The sequence below is a fragment of the Tinamus guttatus genome, unplaced genomic scaffold (assembly GCF_059628265.1).
Source record: "Tinamus guttatus ecotype Peru unplaced genomic scaffold, ASM5962826v1 Tinamus_guttatus_pri_ptg000510l, whole genome shotgun sequence".
In the NCBI taxonomy this organism is placed as follows: domain Eukaryota; kingdom Metazoa; phylum Chordata; class Aves; order Tinamiformes; family Tinamidae; genus Tinamus; species Tinamus guttatus.
This window is the reverse complement of record NW_028289044.1, coordinates 632735-656374: the sequence shown is the minus strand read 5'-3', so window position 1 is coordinate 656374 and position 23640 is coordinate 632735. Positions and strand designations below refer to the sequence as shown.

Sequence of the window (23640 nt, the reverse complement as noted above, 5' to 3'; positions counted from 1 at the left end):
TTTAATAAACATTTTTTCTTATTAAAATCTTGATATAGTTTAAATATACCATACAGAGGAAAAAAAGCTATTTATAAAGCTACATACACATTTCAAGTCAATGACGACAGCATAAATCATTCTAGGTTCCCTCTCCACTTATGTCATCAGAATGCCTTGTGTGTGTGTATATCGTGAGCTACTGTGAGTTAACCTGCATAATCTTTGTCTAGCTATACATTACAGGATTTAAAAAAATGTTTTAAGCTATATACAGAAATATATATACATATAACATATATTTATATGTTATACATACACATACACTTATATACATATACACACAATACATATATATATACACACAGTACTTTACATTTATATATGGCCTTTCATCCAAGAATCTTGGATATTTCTCTTTAAATACATCATTAGGTCTCTCACAAAACTCTGTGAGGATGGAGCTTTTATTTTACAAAATGTAGATTTGAGGCCTATTCTAAAACAGTTCTTTTTTTTTTTTTTTTTCCCCTCTCCTCCACTCTCTTGCTTTCTACTGACTTAACACATTTCAGTTAAGAGGCGTTTCTGGTAATGGAAATAATCACACCAGTTAGAAATTCAGGCATAAGGTTTATGTTGCTTTGTGCCTTTGTAACTATTCTCTTTAGAATGTGAAAACAGCTATACATACCAGTATAAATACTCCATATCTATACTAATACACCTATATCTAGACTTGTGTAGCTGTACTGCCTTTTTTGTTTGTTTGTTTTCATTTGTACCAGCATAAGAACTGAAATAATTTTGAACTTAAGATGCACTGAAGGTCACAACGGTAAATTCAGAATGGACTCCAATTTCCATACATTAAAACTAACCCTTGCTAGGATGACTGATTTAGACGGTATCAGTATATGCAGAAATAATTCTACGTTGTTTACTTGATTTATATGCAGTTTAACTACACAAGTCTGGAACAGTCAGCTTCATTTAAAAACAATGTTTTCAGGATCAATTTGGCAAGTGGTGATCAGAATTTCTGACCTAGACCATGCCGCGTATCAGTAGCGACTAAATAAATGATGCAAACAGCTTTTTTTTTTTTTTAAAAAAAAAGGTAAAAACAAAAACACACAAACACGCTTATAAGTAGATTCTGTACATCCCCAATTAGTTGACTCCATGAAAAAATAAAACACTAGTGCTTCGGCAGAGCTGAATTCCATACAGATTTTGATGGAACTTTACTTTAGCTCTCCCCAAAAGGAAGAAGAGAAAAATCACTAACTGGACCTGAAGGGTTGGAGAAGCAGAGAAAGGAAAACATCATAATCACAAAAGCCCTTAATCTTTAATATTTCAGACCACTAATTTTTCAGACCTTTGTTATATTAAAAAAAGAAAAAAGAAAAAAAGAAAAAACCTCACAAAAGCTTCATTTATTAAATCATTTATCTCTCACAAAAAAATAAAAAAATAAAACCTCAAGCTAGGGAAAACAAGTCCTAGGTTATGTTCAGAGACTGCCCTCCCAAAAACCAACCGCTTTGAAAGTGAACATACAGTAGAACCCACTACAGTGCAGTTAAAAGTTTTATTCTAACCCAATAACCTCGAGGTTTGTCAGAGCAAGCCACTTTCCCTTCAAAGCAATTCTGAGAAAAGAAGGTGTTGCCTGGCCCATTTCATTCAGGATTCTCTGCTAACTGTAAAATGTGGGCTGAATGTCTTCCGCAGGTCAATTTTTCAGTTACAAAATTCAGATTTTTCATGAAAAACTGTGTTTGGTGTATGATGTTAGCTAAAGTATAAGTGGCTAAATAAATAAAAACTATTGTTTCTTCAGTATGACTTGGTATTTTGTCTGTAATTTCTTTATTAAAAAACTGTAACAAGATACTTAAAAAAGGCTAGATACAAAAGAAGTTAAGCTGCTCACGAACATTAAAGTTTTCCAAAATGTATCTTCAATAATCATGATCTTATAAACATTTTACAGTTACCAGAAAGTGCCCAGGCTGAGTTTACATAGTTAAGATAACGTAGTACAAGTGTCTGGTTAGAACTGGTAGTGGAACAGTTTCCTGACTGTCTGTTCACTGAAATAGGGATACAAAAATTGTTGATTGTGAACTATGAAATACTGTGCATTGGCCTCATCATATGTACAAAAAAAAAAAAAAAAAGAAGAAAAAAAAGAAAAAACCACTAAAGGTACAGATTACATGCAAAATATTAGTGATGGTATCTGATGTGCCAGAGTTCAATGCAACCCAAACAAAAATTGCAATGAAAGTGGTTTCATAAGTGAATGATCTCAAGTCTGAGATCCGAGCCGTCAGGAACTTTTTACAAGTTCAATATACATGATACACAATTGCAGCCAACCACAAATTAAACACCATAAAAAAGTTAAAATAAAACACAGAACATACTTAATTTTTTATTTTGAAATTCCCTACTCCCTCTATACAAGAACCTTTGCTGAAACACTTTCCACAAAGGCAGCAGTGAATTTTCAGAACATTTTACATATTTTCCCTCAGCAAAAAGATAAATCACAGTGTAAATTATATTGTTCTGCTGTCATCTTTGGCTGGGGTTAGGCCAAGGAGTTACTGACTAGCAAACTGTTACGATCAGATATTGCTAGTGCTCCTTAGGCCTTTACGTTACAAATTTAGTACAGGAATGTTTGCATTTTATTTTTAAAGTACCACCAGGGGTATGACAGCATTAACTTTCATAAACTTTTATAGACAAATGGAAAAATCTACAAAACTTAGCTAGTAATATTACACAGCAATACACACTTTTTATACTCTACACAAAACCAAAATTCTTGGTCTTAATGGCGAGTAACAATTTCTGTTTCAAAATCTGCTTAGAGGAATAGAGCGGGACATAAAGGCGAGAAATGCAAGTGTTTGCTGTAGGAAGATGTTGGTCATCTGGTGGTCTTATTGTGATTGATGGCATAGGTTGGAATCCCTCCTCACTGGCAGGCAGTGATGGACTTGATGTCCAAAAGTACACCTGAAAAAAGACAACAGGATTTACAATTTTGCAGCATTACAGAAATTCATATTGCACACAGATCACCACTGCAGCACGGGTGAGAGAATGGCACAGAAGAGTCATAATATGTTTGATCATACAGTCCTTTCAATTTGCCAAATAAACTCACTGGTTACGCTACATGTTTTTGTAACAGATTTCCTCATTTCCTTTCCTCAGCTGCTAATTACACCAAGCATATCTATCAAAAACAAATAAAGCAGAACTCAGAATGATGCCCCATCGAGAAATCCTCAAGGAATTATGATGTCCCCAGGTCATATGGGAAGATTAATGCAAGTTATGTCAGATTTTTTTTTTTTTTTTTGCCAAACCAAATAATGACTACAGAATATACTACTTGTACAGACAGAAGTCAGCACTGGAGAATATTTTGTCATCTGAAGTGTGAAATATTGACTTGCAGAGAAGAGTCACTACTAGAGGTAACCAAACATATTCCTTAAGAATTATACTCCAGATTTTTCGCTTTTCAGATTAGTCCTTGTTTCCTTTTAGCTGATTGTAAAGGAGAGGAAGCAGGAAACTCAACAATTTCGGGAAGTAAATGTACAAAATTCACAGGCAGGTTTTCCAAAACAAAACCTGCTGAAGAACATCTTCCTTTTTTATGCTTCTCATCAATTTTTCCTGAGAAGAAAGTTCCTCCTTGAGAAGCAGCAGACAGTACCGTTATTGACATCTTACAGAGAAGATACAGGTGCAAAGCAGATGTCCTCAGGATACACAGAAGCCAGGAGAATAACTGATCCAGGAAGAGAACTCGGCCTCAAACCCTAATAATCCACAACACAGCTCAAGCACGGTCGAGACGGTTAAGTATCTGCAATTCAGCTGCAAGTTTGTCTAGAATTCACACCTCATGTTTCCAGGACTTAAAAGTCTAATCAATCTCAACTTCCCTGCTCTGACACCTTGGTTTTCACATATAAAGTCTCTTCATGTAAACCCATGTAAAACAGTAAAAACACAAAAGCAATCCCAGTTCTTCTGGACATTAGTGAAAGAATAACTTACTAGATCTTGTCTTTCTGTCATACTCATCTTCTCAACTATGGACCAAAACCAACGCTTGAACTGCAAAAGCTTCTCAGCATTTTCTCCTGTGTGAAATAAAAATACATATAATTCAGTTGGTGCACTGGACAGTAAGAATTGAGAAATCTGCAGGTTTCTTTTTGTTGTTGTTGCTTTTTTGTTTGGTTGGTTGCTTAGTGTTTTTTGTTTTTTGGAGTTTTTTTTTTTCCCCCTACACGTTCAGTAAGAGCTGGATCACAGCTACAATCCCTTTTCTTCTTAAGGCTTGACAGAATTAGCTTGGTCTCCAATATAACCCACATAAATATAAACACCTTCTATCATAAAGGCCAATTCTGACTATATCCAATTACCTGTTATCCAAAAAAGCCTATTAAATGATTTTTAAAGGACATTAGCTGTTAATCATGTTTTAGTCATATTTATAGTTCTACAGTTAGACCTTTCAGAAGGAAAGACATTACCAATTACACAATCCTTGCACTTAATGTCAAATGACACTAAAGTTAGAAATTGGGTCTTCCCACAAGCACCCTGCCCCTCCAGCTGAAGATAAATATTTTCAAACACTTAAAAACAGCAAAAAAATTATAATGACTTGCAGTGAGTTAGGTGAAGTCAGTTTGGAGACAGTTTAATGCTGCTAATTCTATGCAATAAAGTACAGTGTTAGGTTATCTCTGCAACTCTGTTTCTAAATGAGGAAGTTAATTCATACCTGACTCATCATTGAAAGATGTAAAGCTGATAAGCATTTGCACATTTACTTCACCACAGCCATTTACCAGAAGTCTGAAATCTTCTGCTGTTAAATCTTCTAATGAATTCTTTGGAAGCACATCCAGGAGACCTTTCCTCATTGCCTTAAAAGAAAACCATAACATCTGCATTGTAGCCACATCACTTTCAGATTAATCTTAAATGCATTACTGAAAAGTCCCACAACAAATGCTCTATCAACTCCATTACTCATTATCCTCCTAGCAGTCTTTCTTTTTAAGCTTTACCCTGTGAGCTATAAGTTTTCTGGAATGGAGCACTGCACCAATCAGATCTGAAAAATACTGTGTTCAGCTATAGGCCAGTATGAGGCGTACAGCAGAAAGCAGTGACAGACTGAATTCATACTCTACCAACCAACGGGAGCAGCAACAAATGCATCAGGAAACCAAGGTCAGCGTAAATGCACTAGTTTCAACATAGCAGACCATCTGACAGAGAAATCTGGCACTGCAGTAAGCGGTTCTAAGCATCAGCCTTTCACACACTGATCAAAAACATCTTTTTTTCATAACTTTCAAGCATCCTTTCCCATAACTTTGACTTAAAAATGGCTTCAAAAAGCACATACAGTCAATTGTTAAGCTTCTTGTCAGAGAGGTATGTAATAAAAGTAAGAACAAAAACTGTATGCATCCTAACTGTTTTTTCCTTTTAAAGCAAGGGTACAATCATATCAGGAGTTCAAGGTGATTTAGGTAAATATTCTAGGATTTCTTTTAATATTTGCTTATAAAGCTAAAAAAAGTCAAAGGCAACAAAGATTTTAGGATAAAATAGCTGCTGAACACAATCTCCAAATCTCCTGTTATTTAAGCTCAAGAAATGAACATATATACTTTACCAATAAGATAAGAGTTTAAAATAAGCAATTTTTCATTCTATAAAATGCAGAATTTATTCCAACACTTCTCTTCATAATATTGCATAAACAGCTTTACGTTCATAATAAAATTTAGGTAATTAGAAAGACTTTTTAGCCAGGCTGTCAGACCTCTAAAGGAACCTGATTAGCAAAGGAAAACAATTACAGACTGGAATCTTCAGCAAGGTGGAGGGTTGTTTGGTTTAAAACCAAAGACTTACATGTAGGGGCTGTTCTGCCACTACCAACATTCGGTGCTCTGCATATTTCCGTACATATTCATACACATTCTGAGGAGTGACTGGTATATTTACACCATTGGAAATAAGTTCAACCTATAGCAAAGCAAGAAGAACCATTTTAAAAGAAAAACAAAAGTAAATAAGACTGTTATAACAGATATGATGTGTTGAATATTGATTTATAACTTAATAATGCTCTTTTCAAATAAAACAAGCAAAATTTACTCCTCCTACTACTATTAGTTAGCTTTCAAGATTCTTTAGAATCAACTCTGCTCTCCCAGCACTTCAATGGCTAAAGAAAATCCCTTACTTTGAATACAGGAAAGGTGCCACTAGCTTTAGCACCACAGAAGGGCCTGGATTGCACGTACACTGCCACATGCTTAAGTTGTCAAACTGTTCTACCACTTACCTGCCCTCCGCCCTCCTCCTTACACAGGTCTATTGCAAATGCTAAATCCATTGCTGCAAACACTGCATCCGCATCCGTACTCTGGGAAGCGAGGATCAGTTGCCGAAGGCTTTCGTACATAACCGGATCAAAAAAAGCAAAATCATGCCAGTTCACCTAAAATGGAGATAGATGTTTGAAATATAGCACTTGCTTAAGAATAGATCCAAAATTATGTCAACTGTGACTAATATATACACCAGTATAAGGCACTGCACTACACGCATAATGAAGTATACAAAGACTTAGAAATAATGCCAGCTAAACTCCTATTTTCAACCTGTTTTTGAATATTTAAACCAGAATACTGGGTTAAAATACATTAGCAGAAGATAAATAGATCTGAAAAGCCTTTTCTGCTACAAAGGGCATAGTAGAATAGAAATTTAACAGGGTTTTTAAAACAGTTTCTTCTATGTATCACTTTAATCATTACAGGTTTGATGAACACCTCCTTATTAAAGATCATAGAGAAACTGGATTAATTCACTATGTGATCATTATTGTTTTTAAGAAAGGACCAGCAGTAACAAACTTGGGTTTAAGATTGTTACATCAGACAGTGCTTATGATGTTACTGACTAATGCAAGAAGTGTATTTTCTTAGGACAAACAAAACAAAAGAAACAAACCAAACAAACAACAAAAAACCCCCCACAAACAAACAGACACCTGAAATGTTTTGGCCAAAAATTTAAGTAATTACTGCTCTGCGTTAAATTATGTCTAAACTTGAAACAAAATTAATTATAATTTAAATCAGTGAGTTCTCTCAAATTCTAAGGAAAATGCCTCTGCATAAGGCAAGATGCCATCTTCCACTACTGTTTAATACTACCTCTCAGAGCCTTCAGTCTCAGGAAGGAATAAAAAGTGGACAGTATGTTGTTTGTGAAGAGAAGCAAAGACTAAGCTATTACAACACTTCCAGTGCATCTATGCAGTTAAAATATAAGAAATGAAAAAATGAAAACTTTTTAATTTGAAAGCATCCTGACAGCTCCAATACTGGTCCTGCTAGTGGATAAATTCAGTTTGAAAACAAACAAACAACCCTCTGTTTTCAAAAGGAAACTGTAAGTACTTGAAGGAAATTCAGATTTTCTATGTTTAACTTACTTTTCTTCCAAGAAGAACTTTGATTACGTGTCTATTTAACGTGATGGGACATAGTTCATTCTGCAACAAGCACAACCCTAGGATTCTGAAAACAAAGGGTTGGTTTTTAATTTGCTAAAACACAGAACACACTGGAGATCTTTTAGCAAACTTGCATTTAAAAAGTCAGAATATTCTGAGAAATAAGCTGCAGCTAGTTTTCCAGCCCCATAAATCCCCCAAAGTGCTGCTATACATCCTTTCACAATACAGACTTATCCCACAGCATCATTTGTCAAAGTAGTAATTCTTCTCTCTCTCAAATCAGTAAGACAGAAGTAAACAAGCAACTTTTTCTTCAAAACTACTTCCAAGATCACTTCCTGCAGTATTAAATTTCCCGATAGTAAAAAGATAAACTGAAAGTTTAATAGGGAAAGAAACCTCAAGCAGATATATTCAAATTCCCCACTGCACAGCTTCCAGTGAGAAATACAGAATATGTAAAGAGTAAATAAAAGTTTTGCGGCTCGGATCTCCAATATTTTCCCTGTCATTTTATATATTCACTTTCCACAGTTCTTCAGAAAAGTGTTAGTAACATACCTGCCGATGTTTCTGAAACAATTCAGCCTTGCTTCTGTGTTTTTACCAGGCCTTGGTGTATAAAAACCTCGTTTTCCAGGTTGGTAGAAAAGTGGTGCATTATCATCCCCATCATCTGTATCATCTAATTCCATATCTACTACACTGCGGCTGGAACCATGTCGCTTTCTATTTTCCTATTTCAAGAGTCAAAATAGCAATTAACAAATCTTCTAGCTACTGAACATCATAAGCAAGCAAATAACTTTCAACTGGCAAACGAATCCCTTACCTGCACTTTATCGGAAGAGTCTAGTAACCCAAGATCCAATATACTGTCAGCACCATTCTCCCTTGACAAGGGAAAAAAAAAAGGCAAATAAAGATTTAATTTCACATGGAGGAATGGTTATTTCTGGAAGCAGATTCATTCATTTAAAAGATATTTTTTAATTCAATTTCTGAATTTCATACATTGCAATAATTCGGAAATTATATTATGGGCCTATATTCTTTATATTCCTTAACCAGAACTGCTACATAAGTATGAAAGCTATTGTAATTTGAGTTTTGCTCAGTTAAATTTCCAAGCCAAGTAGGATTTTGATTTTACATTTGTACATAGTAGTCAATGCATTTATCATTCTGATCTGGATTAGACAGTAGCCCTTGTTTCAATTCAGAAAAAAAGCAGACTGTGTGGAAAAGAGATATATTCTGGGGGTTCTAATGGGCAGCCAAAGTCAACAAGTCACTTGTCCAAAGAAAAAGTTGGCTGTATCAAACTATCACAGTTTAAATGCTTTACCACAATACTAGTTTTCATCTTTTATCAGAATTCTCAATATTTTACCTTCCATGCGCAATAATGAGCTCCATGGCTTCATCAACTCTTGCTCGAAGGGAATCTTCACTAGCTAGTAACAGTAGCAGCTGAGCAGGAGACAATTCCAACAACATTCCCGTGATTTTACTTGCAAAAGCCTGGGGATAAAGAATCAGATGTCTTATTGTTTTTTTCCAGCTCTCTTTTTTTCAAATATAGTTTTATAAAAATTTCCAGCATTTTAAATATGGAATGTGTTAAGGGATACATCATGAGCTAAATGACAAATTACAGAAATTAAATTTAAAGAAAATCCCAAAGGTAATCACACCATTCCTACATATTCAAATATTTTATATTAAACAGCAAGTGACACAGTAAAAATCATTTTTAAATGAAAAGAAGCCAAAAATAATTAATAGTATTAAGTAATATATATAGGCAAGTCTTACTGGTTGCATTGCTTGTACTCTAGGGTAAAGCCTTTCTCCAAGGGCTTGTCTATGTGCTGGAAGAGGATCAGGGTCATCACTAGGATTTCCTTCTGATGCTGGTCTAAAAGGCCGTGTGTCAATGGAAAGTTGTCTTCTAAAGTCCCTTAAAAAGTTACAGCAGTTTATACTAAATTCAAAGAAAATATGCAAAAAAGAAAATCATCTGAAATAGCACCACTTACACCCAGACTTAAAACAGTATTAGCTTTCATGCTAGAGCAGTAGCATCTCTCATAGCTGCCTGGAGAGAATGATTCAGAAACAGAGAATCAAGATGCACCAGAGATTTTACCACTAATAGTATTTTGGAAACAGCATCCAGATATGCCACCAGCAATGGCAATGCTGTTTCAAAAACACCCAAGAGTTTTACTCTAATACATCAGCTTTTATTGTTGTTTTAGCCAATGGAAGCATAATCTAGCAATACTGGAATAAGCATATTTTTTTCTTTAAAGAACTAAAGCATATATTGAATTTCAGCTATCCTGTTACTTGCTCTTGAAAAAGTGATAAAGGATGGTATTTTTCGTTTAGGAAATACAAGCTCTTTCCTGAAGATAACCAAGGATATTTGACAAAGTATTTCAGACAAATAAAAAATAGGTGACTTACCTATCCCTATCTCTCCGAGAACCAGCTCGCAAGCCACTACTTCTCCGCATTTCTCTCTCTCGTTCCCTTTCCCGATCTCTTTCCCCCCTATTTCGCAATCTCTGCATCAGACCTGAAGGAAGAGAAAACTCAGAAGCATAAACATCTTCACACCTCTCTTTCCTACCCAAATTTCAAACCAAGAGGAACATATTTTTTATAAAATAGCTTGAAAGTTATTAATGAGACAGAACCACTTCACTTTGAGTAGTGGTTTGGGTTCAGCCAAGTTTCTGAAGCATTTGCATGAATTTATAACGACAAAAGTCTTTGGAGTTCATATACTCATGCAAACACACTGAAATGTATTTATGACAGACTAGATGGAGCAGTCACATTAAATACACACATTGTTTCCTAGTGAAAAAGAAACAATTACTATCTACTATAAGGTATGGGGAAAAAGGCTCCAGAAAAGCTAACAGCTACAATAGTCTCCTATTCTGAGAAAAACAAGAGCCTTTTATTCTTAGGAACAAAAAAAACCCTATCTACACACCCTCAGAGAACTAACAACATGTATTTTTTTCTTAATTCTCATTGTTTCTCTTGTTAGACTAGCCCAGAATCCAAACAACTGCAAGTATTTCAATGTAAAACACATCCAAGGCATTTACAAACGCTGCCTGTAGATTAACTGCTACATAACACTTACTTGTATGGGTACCCTTGTTGGCATTCTGAATACAATCTAGATTTGGCAGTTTCTCATTTGACAGAAAGGCCTGGGCAATGGCAGTATAAAAGCTTCGTGCTACACCGCTGCCCTCTCCGGGCTCGTCCTTAAAAGTCACTTTTACTCTGTGTACGGCCATTGGAGTGGTGGCACATCTGCGACCAAAGTGATTGTTGAGCTGCCTCATGGTTTGCTGAATTAGAAGATCTCTGTCTCGATCAACCTGGCAAGAAACACAAAATACAGAGTTGTCCCTCTCTTTACCAATCGCCACACTGAAAAGAAAAATTTCAGCTTTACAAGAAATCACAAGTAAGGTGCTGAAAACTCCTGCATAAACTCAGGAAATGCTCACTAGAATATGAAAAACTATAGCATAATTGCAACACAGCTCATGTAGTAAGCTTTAAGGTGTTGGTTGCAGACTCTGAAACATAGATTCTCCTATCATGATTGCAATGTGTGATAGCTCAGCTTTTAATCAAGACAAATTTGGAAAATAAACTAACATTTTTTACCTCCAACGTTAAATCCCTGGACTGCTGGTTTCTAAGCTTTTCCATCTCTCTGCGGAATTTTGATTCTTTTACTTCAAAGCCACCTAATTCAGTCAAGATCTTAAAAACAAAGTCGAGAATAATGAGTGAGATTCACAATTCGGCTGTAAAAAGTATTGTCCTCATACCAGAAAATACATACCGATCCAGGCTCTGCTCCAACATCTTCCATGAACACTCTACCAAACAACTCTAAAGAAAGGCGCCAGCGTCCCAGTAACATGTCATGAGATATCACCATGCCCATGAAGCTGCACTGTGGCCTGGCAGGAGGAGGAAAAAAAATCAAAGTTACATTTCAGCCACATTTTGTGTGCTTCAAAATAAGTTCTTTTATTTCTGACAGTTGGTACTGGAATATGGAGGATTTCTAGGTGTTGAGCTCAGTTAATTTGTTGGTTATAAACTGAGAGAGATGTTAGCCCAAGATTGATATTGATAAAAAGCACTGATAAAACTAATAGACTTTGCATAATAATAAAACTAATAGACTTTGCATAATAAAACCTGCATACTGTAAGAACTTCAGTGCAAGTTGTCTTGAGACATCTAGGATTTCCAGCTACAAACTTTACAGTTGTTAGTTGCAAAAACTTCTTTTTTCAAGTCTATTTAAATGTTCGACACCTAGCAAATAGCAGTGGCAAATTAAAACTAAAGCTACCTGCTTTCTCCTCACCCAAATATAAAAACCTGTCCCAGATATCCTTCTATCAGCTCAGCACTGTTTACAGAGTACTTTTCAACTCCAACTACCTGAAGGATGTGAGAGGTGGCCCTTCGCTTTCTGTCAGCCCGATCTCTGCCAACAAGCTGCTTTTCAGCTGTGCTGCAAGATCATGCGCAGAAGGCCCCGGCTTTGAACCCTCGGATTCCTCGGCGGGCACATTTTGTTCCTCCCCTTCCTTCTTCTGCCGATTCTGCATACTCATGACGTTTTTTAAATTGGCTGCATAAGACATTTTAGTTGGAAGAACCTACACAAGGAGAAATAAAATTTAATTGAATTTTCCAATTTGACTTTTTGCTTTTCCAGGATATATACAATTTTAGAGTCACACAAAAATAAGCACTCTAATTGCTTTGTTAAAACACATTAATATCAATGTCTCAGAAAAATCTTCCAAAATAATATTGCTGTTTTGTGTTTGCATTTCATACACATGGCATTTAATGTTCAGTCTACAGGCAAGACAATTCTGCTGGGCACGGGGATATAATTATTTGTCATTAAAAAAAAACATTCCTAATTGGCATATCACTATTAGTGCAGATGTTACTGTAGCCCTTAAAATACTGCCTGAAATTAGATATTAGATTAGTCAGGAACCATGAAGTCCCACAAATTTGAAATGGATTTAAAATGAGAGCATACAAAACTTGAACTTGTTACGAAAAAGTATTTACTGAGCTCTCAAATTATTATTTGGAAAGATATTTAAATTCTTTCCAAGAGAATCATGTTAAGTATCTTTTTAAGGCATGAAGATACTAGCTTCAGTTAACTCCACTGTCTGAAATGAGAAAACCTTTCAATTTACCTCAAGGCAGTTTCTATCCACTGTCACTTCCACTAAGCACTTCCCACTGTTGGCAGAAGATGAATATAAACCCTGACTTGGTCGGCCAAACAGATCTTCCTTGCGAGCATTTGGCTGAAAAGTAACAAAAGCATTCTGGGTAAATAATATATTTCAGTTAGAAAGGAAAAAGAAAACAGGAATTATCTTCCAGAACACAATCCCTGATGTCACCTGTAACAGATGGGGCTGGTCTGCTAGGGGGATGGCCTCTGCCAGAGGAACCTCAAAAGGGTTGGGTGGAATGCAACCGAGGAACGTCATGGAGTCTGACCGTCGGAAAAACGGATGATTCTGGCCAGTCTCTGCTGGGAGGGAGTCGTCATCCTTGTCATTGAGTGTAGCACCTAAATTATCAGAGAAGATTTTACTTCCGTTTTCACTTACAGTTATAAAAACCAAAAGACTTAAAACATCAAAAATTAAGGAGCTTTTATCTTAGCTATCTGTTTGGAGCAGCAGGAAACTCTGAAAATTTCTCTGAAAATGTAATGGTTCTACATGATGCTCCCATTATTTTTATTCCCAATATGTTCTTAAAAAGTTGCCACTCATTCCCTTCATTGTAACCAGCTTTGTAGTGACAACTACTCCTTGGCAGGGTTCCTTTAATGCTGATTGCTGTGTACAATTGACATACAGAACTAAAATGAGAAAAACAAACTGGGGGGAGAGGGGGAAGCAGTGACCTTATATTTTTGGAGATGGGAGTATGGAGCACAGTACAGAGTATATTTTCAGCAGCAGTTTCATCAGCCCAGTATCAGAGTTTAACTCAGATTTGAATTTTAAATTCTGTCATTGTGTAGAACTAGAAGCAAAGGCAGAACTTAGAGTTTGGTGAGAACAGAGACAAAAAGAGCACCAGAACGAGAACAAAGGCAGATGTTTGGATGAGTAAGAATGGTAAGAACGTCTTACTAGAAGACAACGTTAAAAGAACATCCTTTCACTGCACTGACATAACATATGCAAATAGAAATTTTTTATTCAAGGCTAGCTAAAAAAAAAAAAAAAAAGGAAGAAAGAAAATGTCAGATCATGGCATACTAACTTTGATTGGTGTCATCATCATTTTCATGTTCTGAATCTTCATTGTCTAGACCCAGTTCCAAAAGTTCCCGAGTTCTAAAAATGAAACAAAATTTGTAAACTTGGCACAGATCTCACACTGATATTACTGGTTGTCAAGCATATCCACTAGGATATGGCTTGCAAAGCTGTAGAATACTCCTTATCACATCCTCATGCTTACCACTTCCTCTAGTTATATCGCCACCAACAGATATCTACTTCCAAGTTTTAAAAATTTACAGCTTCAGAAAGTGATGGGTATGTTTGTTTGTTTAAAGAATATGTCCATATAAACAAACTAGGAACCCCACATTAGGGAAAGAATCATATACTGAATACTAGTCTAGAATCCATTGGTGCTGATTTCACTTTATTCTAAAGAAAATAGTTTCACTGATCACAGCATAAAAGATAAGTTAGTGAGAAAATGGATGCAGCTGATTAGTATTCTTTTCGGCACTTAAAATATGTGGCATCATTAAATATATTTAGAAATTAGATGATACATTTTAAAGTTGTAAGAAGCCTCAAGATATCATTAGCATAATATTGGAGTTACATTAGTAGCTCCAGTATATGTCTAGAATATTGATACCACACACACACACATATGTGTGTGTGTATAAATAAATAAATACATAAAAATCACCGTTTCTAAACTCTGTAGAGAAAATGAGAAGTGTGACCTCGACGCTGAAACTCAGGGCAGAAAGGTGAAAAGATTTTTACCAAACTGTAGGGAAGGACTCTTCAGATAAATTACCTCAAAACTTAAGAAATTGAAACAGATGGTGTAGACTATCAGCATACAAACATCTCTGTAATTATTAATTCCTGTTTCAAATTGAAGGGCATTAAAAAAAGTGAGCTTAAAAATCTGTATTTTATCAGAGAAGTTTACAATGGTCAGGAAGCAAGGAATTAAACTGAGCACTGCTAATTATTACTGCTTTGTGAGAAATATAAAAATGCTATAGTTAAAATTGTGTAGATTAAAAACTTAATGACCTTTTCAACTACTGACACTTCCCTATGGTGCATTAAATAACCAATTAAATCTCAAGAACCCACAACTAAACAGAATATAGAACTGGTGTGCCCTTTATGCCAAACTTCAAAATTCTCTCACATCGCTCTTAACATGTTTGACAAACTCTTACTTAGTCATTATCATGCTAAACATGAGGAGCAGATTGCCTTTTCAAGATGATAAATTGCCGCAAGTCAGTCGTTTAGAGGCAACATCACTGAAATAGAAATAAAACTTAAGTTTCTGTGGTAAGAAATTCTTACAGCAGTCACCATGACAAGATTTGAACGGGACACTGCAACAGGCCTAGCAGGCTTCAAACACGTATGAGGTGCTGACTAACAATTCAGGTATTTGCAAAAAAGAGCACACACAACTTCTGTGAGTCAGCCTCAGTACCTTTTCCGTTCCAGCTGAGGAGTATCCAATGTTGTCTGTTGATTCATTGCTTTAATCCAATAAATAAGGGCTTGAAAAACATATGCTACATGCTTTAGTGAGCAGACATCTAGAACAGGAAGAACATCTGAGTGCTCATCATTGTGCGAACGCATCAGGGACAGCGCATAGTTCAGGAAATCACCGCGTGCCGACATCATCCCCTGACGGGCACTCAGTAAAGTAGCACGTCTAGTGAAGAAAAGAATTGCATACAGAGAGATTAGGCACCAAGTCTTTTGCACATTTTTAAGTCTATGTCTTTCAAATATGGACGTGAAAATACCAAAGCATAAAAGCAGTGTGATAACAGCAATTGTGGTTTTACGCTTTACTGTGTATAAACAACTCAAACACAAACAACCTAGCAGTTAGCAAGATAAAGCTCGTACTTCAGAATAAAACAAAGAGTAGCAATAATACAGGGATCCATCTTAAATCAAAACAACTACTACACTGATGTATTTGAAAGTTAAACTCCAGGTGTATCACATTCAACATTCCAACTCTCCTCATACCTTCTGCCCTCGAGTGTCCGTAGGCTTGCTTCCTCCCGGGCTGTCATCCTCTCCCTTCGGGCCGAGTTCTGAGACGCGTGCAGGGGATGATTCGGGTGCCCAGGGTCACCAGCAGATGCTAGAGCAGAGCCATAACGCAGCTGAGCTTCTGTAGAGTCCATGATGCTAACCATCCAATTCCAAGTGGGAATAAGCTTTTCTTCTACATAGTTCTACAGAAAAAACACAAGATGCAATGAGTTATGCACACAATGAAGCTGGATGACAAGAATTTAATTGCAATATGAGCTCCACAATGGCTAAGTTCAGTCTAGTTTTTGATATAAGGGATGTGTAAAACAACATTCAAAAACAACCTATAAACTAACTTCAGAATGCTTCTGCTGAGAGAGAGGATAATTTGCTGTAGGGGTCTGCAATTCATCATTTATTACTATGGCAACCTTAAAGCATTCATAGCACTCCTCTTCCTTTTGGAGACCTCTTCTGCTCCCCACCTTACTATCACACACCATTTGCCAGGCACACACGTTAGGGATTTTGGTCCGATTCCTGCTTCTGTGAGCTTTAACAACCCACCCCTGTGTTCACCGTGCGGATGCTTCACTACTCTCTGGCAGTTAGCAATTCACCCAGTGAAGAGAACAAAGTTAAGACCCACATATGCTCACATAGTACTATGTGAGCATACAAAACTCTCCTCCTGTTCCAGTTTTTTCCCTCTTTTGTTTGCAATACAGGCGCTATGGGCTGCTGCTCTTGTCATTTCCCAGCTCCATTGATATGTTTGATCTAACGTCAACCTGGCATCTTCATTCCACTACATTCTGGTTTTCAATAACATCCCACCCCCTTCAAAGATGTTACTGTATTCACTAAACAGAGTGTGTGCTGTCTCATCTCCATTTCTATATCCAAATAAAAATTAAGCTCTAAGGCTTTCATAGGCTACTACAAATACTTCTGTCTCAACTAAGCAATTCTCTTCTATAGGCTAAAAATAGCCAAAAGAAAAAAAAAAGGGGGGGAAAAAACAAACAAACAAACAAACAAACAAAAAACACACACACTTCATTTCTGGTTAAACAACAACAAAACCAATAAGCACTTGATGGACTCAGTAGCTAAGGCTACTTCATCTCTCAGCATCTCTCACACCAGGTTGTGTAACCTCAAGAAACAAAGACTTGCAGGGCGGGGGGTTATTAATTCATTATCTGAAGAGAATAACAGGAGCAGACAGAATCAGGTCCCTCTCAGTGACAGCAAGTGAAAAAAAAAAAGGAGGAGTTATGGGCACCAATTGAAATATAGGAAATTTCATTTAAAAATAAGAAAATCCTTATTTTATTGTGGGGATGGTCAAACACCACTGAAAGGGCTGCCCCGAGAGGTTGTAGAGTATCCAACTTTGAAGATATTCAAAACTTAACTGGACCCTGCCCTAAACAGCCTGCTCGAGCTAGCTCTGCTTTGAGATGGCCTTGGACTAGATGACCTCCAGAGGTCCCTTCCAGCCCTCACAAATCTCCACCTAAGGAAATCCAGCCACATTGAAGTTCTATCCAAATAGTTTTGGATGCTCTTACCTGCAAGTTTACTGCATCTTGGTAAGTCAGCTTCACTGCAGCAGGAATCTGGGAGTACACGAGATGATTGTACTTGGGGATCAGACCCATCAGATCAGATATCTGTCGTATCACAATACTGTATGCCCTTGCTAAGCTGCTTGCAGATGTTAGATAGCTGCTGGCATTGCTGGCTTCAAGAGCAGCAGCTGCTGCTGCAGCACTCGTACTGATGGTACCACTCCGGCGCAGGTTGGACGGGTCGATGTATATCAAGCCTGCTGAGCTTGCTAAACATAAGAGAAGGGATGACATTAAATAACTTGTTTAGCCTTTACTATGTAATTCTTGTTTTAACTTATATAATTTCTAGGAATAAACTTGTATATCGTACTGACATCATAACTCAGGCAGATAAAAAAGAATAATAAACTAGCTCAAGTTAGTGCATTTATCATCTTAAGATTGAATAGATGCTTCATTTTGTTAAAAATGAAAACAACATAAAAAATAAACAGAACTATAACAGTCAAAAAACACCACCTCTGTCTTCCTAAGACAAATACATAACATTTCCTTGAGAGGACAAGCAAAGCAAGAGAAAGAAGAAAGCCCAAAGAGGTAAGTGGCACTCTCGTTGCTGGGACTTGCCTGCGGGGGCCGAGGTGCTCGAGGGGGCAGCGCTGGCAGCTCGCTGGTTCTGCGTGTTCCGCACAGCCCACTGCATGGAGCGGGGCGCCTGCGCAGCGCCGTTGGCGTGGGAGCTGTTGGTGGTCCTCTCCAGAGGTTCATCAAGCATGAAGGTCTCCTGCTCTATGTCATCGCTCTGACTGCTGCTGCTATCGGAGTCACTGGAATCGTTTGACTGAGAGTCATCTTCGGAAAAGAACGCTGGGACACTGCTAGCTCCTATATGAGGAAAATAAGCAATAAACAGCCACTGACAACTGCTCTGGTGTGTGCAAAAACATGTACTGTGACAGTGTTGCAAGCCTCTTCACAAGAGCAAACCACATATACATAAAAAAAAAAAGTACTATTGCTGCAAATCCTTAACACGACGTCTTTACATAGTGTTAATTTTCCATAACAATTTCACAAAAAAGAAATCAGATTACTTATATTTCAAAAAAAGAAAAAAAATTGATCTTAAAAAGTCTTCACTTATAAGCAAGGCTGATTCTATACTCAGGCAATGACTCCTAAGATTTACACTTCCATGGGGGAAGGTACAGCAGCTGTTTTCAGATCTTCAAACAATTGGTCAGGTTTTGGGTTTGCGTTAAACCGTATCTAACTTCTACACTAAAAAATGAGTATTTTTTAGTGCACATTTCATTTCCCAAGCATGCCAGATAATCTCTCACTAACACATGCAGAAACTCTCCAAAAGCAAGTAAGCAGACAGGTCTCATCTTAACACATCTCAAAAAGGCCAAAAAGGACTGCATAGTTCTTTCCATTTACAGGATAAGAAAAAGCAAAAGAAAAAGAGAGAATGGGGGGAAAATGGAGGTGGGAGGGGGGAAGCAGGATGGAGAGAGATAAACAGAAAGGGAAAATAAGATTACAAGTGAAAGCTGTTTGTTAAGATGTCATGCTCAGGTAATTCTCCTTCTATCCAACCTAATCATGAAGTAAATAATTTCTCCAGTATATCTTTGGAATGCTGGATGCTGTCCAGACGCAAAGGCAAAGGATAGTATCACTTTTTTTTAAGATGGAGCCAGTCCTGCCCTTGTGAAAGCTATATTGAAATCACTAAAAGATTTCTTTTTCCTGTACAACTTAATCCTAATGCCTACATTTAAGTAGCTAGATTAAACACAAGATGATGTGGCATACCTGCTTCTGACCCAGCAGTAGCTGCAGTGACAACACTTCTGCGCCCACTAGCATTGTCCTGATTACTGTGGTTACTCTCACTGTCACTTTCTGTTTCAGCTGCAGCCAGCAGATCCAACTCCATATCACTGCCTATAAAAACAGTATCAAAAACATCTCATGTTTAAAAAGAGAAAGATTAGAATGACTGAAGTGTCTCAGATAAGACACTAAATCCATAGCCTCTTACTACAGCAGGAAGTAATGGATATGCAGGGAAAGGGCATAAAAGCAGTGCAAGCATACAAAAACACTTGCAGCACTCCTTCCCATTTCCTAGCAGTTGGTAATACCTGCTCTACAGACTGTACCTTCCTCCTTATGCACTTGATAACCCTTCACAAAATTTTCCTCCCTAAACCCAGCTACTCCTGAGCTCCTTTACGTCTCTGGCATTCATAGCATCCCACGGCAATGATTTTTGTAGTTACCCATCATACAAAGAATCACTTTCTTTTGTTCTAAACCTGCCACCTAACAGTGTCTTTAGTTGCCTCTGGTTATATGTTACATGGAATCGATCCCTGCTCACCACCTCCACATCATTCCTAATTTTATACACATCTTTCAGCTTTTTTTTTTCCACACAGAAACTAGTCCTTAGATTACACTTACAGGTAGGTTAAAAATACAGAAAAACATTAGGAACCTCAATGCCCTCTCACTCTGCACTGCACATGTACATTCAACAGAAACACTGAAAATTAAGACACACTGAAAAAATAGGACTTCAAGAATTCACAATTAGCCACTCAAGCCAAAAGACTCCACAACTTTCTTTGTGCACATATATTAGAACAATTAACCTTAAGCTGTTTCAAATGACTATCCAAGGAATATCTGAAAACTTAAAAAACAGAAACACCTAATTAAAAAATACAGCTTCTATTCAGGTTTAAGTTTTGAGAATTAATGTTTCAAGTAATCAGAAAATGAATTAACACTGCACTGAGAATGGGTTGACTGGAAACATGAGACATAGTTCAAAAGAGTAGAGGGTAACATTTTTTATCGTGACTTTGGGCCATTTAATCCCAAAGTGACCAATACCAGATAAACCACTTTGATAGCAAAAATTTTTATAAATAATGCATGAATTCCATACATCAGAAAGTTCAATTTAACGGCATATGATTGGTCTGAAAACTCAAGCACAATGACTCAGATCCCTTTCATATCTACCGTATCTACCTCTAATCATTAACCACACAAGAGCTAGGCTATTTTAAACCCATCAAATAATTTGTGCCCATAACATTTTAAAATAGCAAATGCCAAAGACAAACTAGATATCATTAACGAAACACATGCTAACGTTTCCTTTTTATTCTTTGGTGTCTTAGTATTCTCTCTTTGTGCATGGAGGAAAAAAAAAATAGTTTATGTGCCTGCCTACTAATTATCCATAATTTACTCATCTCCTTCCTATATGTGCTTCTCTATCCTTCAGTGCTAAGATGTGCTTCTATATCCTTCAGTTCTCTTTGCTTACGCAGTTATCCCAAATCATTATCACTGGCGACCTCTCAAGAGCATTATTATTTGTACTGCTCAGCTTGTTCATCCTACCTATCTGCATGATTTATGGTATAAAATAAAACTTTTTTTTAAATCTTTCTTTAGGCATTTTAATATTGTCATCTTTTGCCATGTCTACTTTCTAGATTACAGGATAAAATAATTAAAGGATCATTACAAAACAGACATACCATCTTCATCATGCTCATCGTGCTGTCCTTCTGCTTCAGCATTTTCTTCGCCGTGTTCTTCTTGCTCATCATGGTGGTCCTCTTCACCAGCTACACCCTCAACCACCTCAACCTAGAAATAGCATTATAGGATTATGCTACTGTATCTTCCATATCTCTATGTCCCCCCCACCTCCTTCCACCCGACCAAAAAAAGAAAAAAAATTAATTTTTGCTTTAAAACTAAGAAATAAGGAAAAAAAAAATCTGTCTATTGATAGACAACTTGCAGCTGCAGTAGCTGTACACATATGGAGAAAGCAGCTGGGGTATAGGTATTTATGTGATCTCATTTTACAATCCATAGCATTATGGAAAAATCCAGGGACACAAATACAAGATAGCTTATGACATTACACTCTCATGCTAATGATGACAACAAAACCTGAGATTAATTTCCAAATACTAAAGAACCATCCTTCTGGTAAAAGACCCTCTTTGTCCTCTAGTGGAAAATGTGTAATAGCTAACATATGTTGAAAGACCATTAAAAAGTGTTTTAACAGGGTTATAATGCAAAATTACATGCAAAACCGACTAGAGATGTGTTTATTAGTTTCCTAAATCAAACTGCAATTCTGTCAAATTCAAGGCATTTAGCATGTTCTATTGTACTAGATTTAATACAACCTTTCTAGAAGTGATTATATGGTCCCCACCTACAGAAAGACAAAGCTAGATTGATTATACAACAGAAGGCATATGGTACAGTCAGACTTCACGAAGTACAACAGTGCTGTAAGGAAATAGTCTCAATATCGTAGGTGAACTGAAGTCCCTGATGCCTGGCTTGCAGGTTCAGATGTGAAAGCAGGTGCTACTGTGCTGTAATACACCTTACATGCCATAACGGAGAAAAACAAACAAATAAATAAGGAGAGCTGACCTCTTCCACATCTGCTGAAACGATATCGTCTTGTTCTTCATCTCTACCACGAACTGGCTGTGACTGGCTGATCCGTCTCTGCTGAGGATTCCTTATGATATAGGACGATTGAGACTGACTAGAACTTAAATTGAAAAAAAAATCTGGTTATAAAAAGAAAAGCATGTTCAAAGAAGCAAGAGTTTAAATCCCCTTTTCAAAGCGTGTTCTAAAAACATGCTCAAATGGCTACACTGAAAGAATGAAAAGATTCTGCCAGATTCATCAAGAAACTAGGATCAATTTCTTCCTACATAGGAGAATGAGGAGAGGGAGTAACTGAGTGACAGCAAAGCTAAGTTGAAATGATCACATTGCACAGCTGGACCACCTAAAATCAGAAATCCTCTCAAAGCCTGTGCAGAGATACTCCAACACATGCATTTCCAAGATATTTTTTCAGACAGCAGACCCCTAAACATTATTTTTTTTCTGGGAGATGGTGGTTGGCTGGAGGGTAGTGGTGAGCAGGGGAAGATTCTTCCAAATGAGGATAGCCAAATATCAGAAAGCTGTCCCAAAGCATTGTGGCATTTCCACACTTGGAAAGATTCTGAACCCATGTGAACAAAATCCAGAACGTGAAGCAACTCGGGAAGGGGATTGCAGCCAATGACCTCTCAAGGTCCAGATCAACCTTGATTATTTCATAATTTGGTCAGTAGGAAAGTATTTCTAAAATGGTAGGCCTATAAGTAAAAAGGTAACAGAAAAACAACACACAAACTTTTACAAGCTGCAGGAGAAGAGAACATATAGTGAGCTTTACCTGCTAGACTGGTCAGATGATGGCCTAGGTGGTAGCGGCTCGACAGAAAACAGCTCTTCACTTCCCTGCATGGCATCTATGCTAGTGCTAGCAAGAGTAAAGGGTGCTGTAGGACGTGCAATTCCCATCCTGACTGGAATAATTAGAGATTCTGCTACATTGCACAACTCTTCAACAGCGTAGGGCAATAATGCCTGGAACACACGTTTACATTTTCCAATTGGCTGTGGAATAAAATTGCTGGGAAGAAGGTGGAGAAAGAAGGAAGAAGAAAGATCAAATGCATCTTCTCTTCAAAATCATTAGTTACATCAACGTTTCTCCAAAATGATATTCACCATCAATACATATATACATATTTACTTATTATATGCATGTGTGTGCACATGGATGGGTTTGTGTGGGGCTGTATAGTAACAATCTGCACAGCTATTAAAAAGTTAAAAGCATGCATCATTCAATAACTTAAGACTAAAGCTGGCTAAATCTATCACTGACAAACAACTATAGATTACCCTTTGACAAATATGTAAAAAACCCACTTCCCCCAATCTCTGAACTTTTGAAAGAGAAAAAGTCAGTATGCTAGCTTAGGAGAATGCTTAAAAAAATCTATTGAAAACACTGCATGTAATATTAGCAGCTCCTGTCAAATCTTCAATGATATACTTTTCACAAAATGCTGCTCACAGGCTGCAAATTAATTCACATCATTCTGCCCATTCCAGATTAGCAGCAACTCATTTATAGAATGAATTAAAAAGAAAAATCACCCAA

General features: G+C 37.0%; 1 protein-coding gene across 1 annotated transcript in view; it reads right to left on the bottom strand.

Moving 5' to 3' along the window:
* Positions 1-1840: 1840 nt before the first annotated feature.
* Positions 1841-23640, bottom strand: part of UBR5 (ubiquitin protein ligase E3 component n-recognin 5) — an 82966-nt gene continuing 61166 nt past the window's right edge. Inside the window, exons 35-60 of the mRNA XM_088533625.1 lie at positions 22864-23103; positions 22056-22179; positions 21131-21242; positions 19383-19514; positions 18185-18446; positions 17559-17823; positions 15970-16181; positions 15413-15643; positions 13964-14037; positions 13084-13256; positions 12871-13005; positions 12086-12306; positions 11472-11592; positions 11291-11389; positions 10752-10995; positions 10058-10169; positions 9401-9545; positions 8976-9106; positions 8415-8475; positions 8144-8319; positions 7559-7643; positions 6401-6556; positions 5965-6078; positions 4817-4961; positions 4078-4163; positions 1841-3018 (exon numbers count right to left, since the gene is read on the bottom strand). Coding sequence (XP_088389751.1) covers positions 2806-3018; positions 4078-4163; positions 4817-4961; positions 5965-6078; positions 6401-6556; positions 7559-7643; positions 8144-8319; positions 8415-8475; positions 8976-9106; positions 9401-9545; positions 10058-10169; positions 10752-10995; positions 11291-11389; positions 11472-11592; positions 12086-12306; positions 12871-13005; positions 13084-13256; positions 13964-14037; positions 15413-15643; positions 15970-16181; positions 17559-17823; positions 18185-18446; positions 19383-19514; positions 21131-21242; positions 22056-22179; positions 22864-23103 — 4069 coding nt within the window. The 3' untranslated portion in view covers positions 1841-2805. The remainder of the gene's footprint in view (positions 3019-4077; positions 4164-4816; positions 4962-5964; positions 6079-6400; positions 6557-7558; positions 7644-8143; positions 8320-8414; positions 8476-8975; positions 9107-9400; positions 9546-10057; positions 10170-10751; positions 10996-11290; positions 11390-11471; positions 11593-12085; positions 12307-12870; positions 13006-13083; positions 13257-13963; positions 14038-15412; positions 15644-15969; positions 16182-17558; positions 17824-18184; positions 18447-19382; positions 19515-21130; positions 21243-22055; positions 22180-22863; positions 23104-23640) is intronic.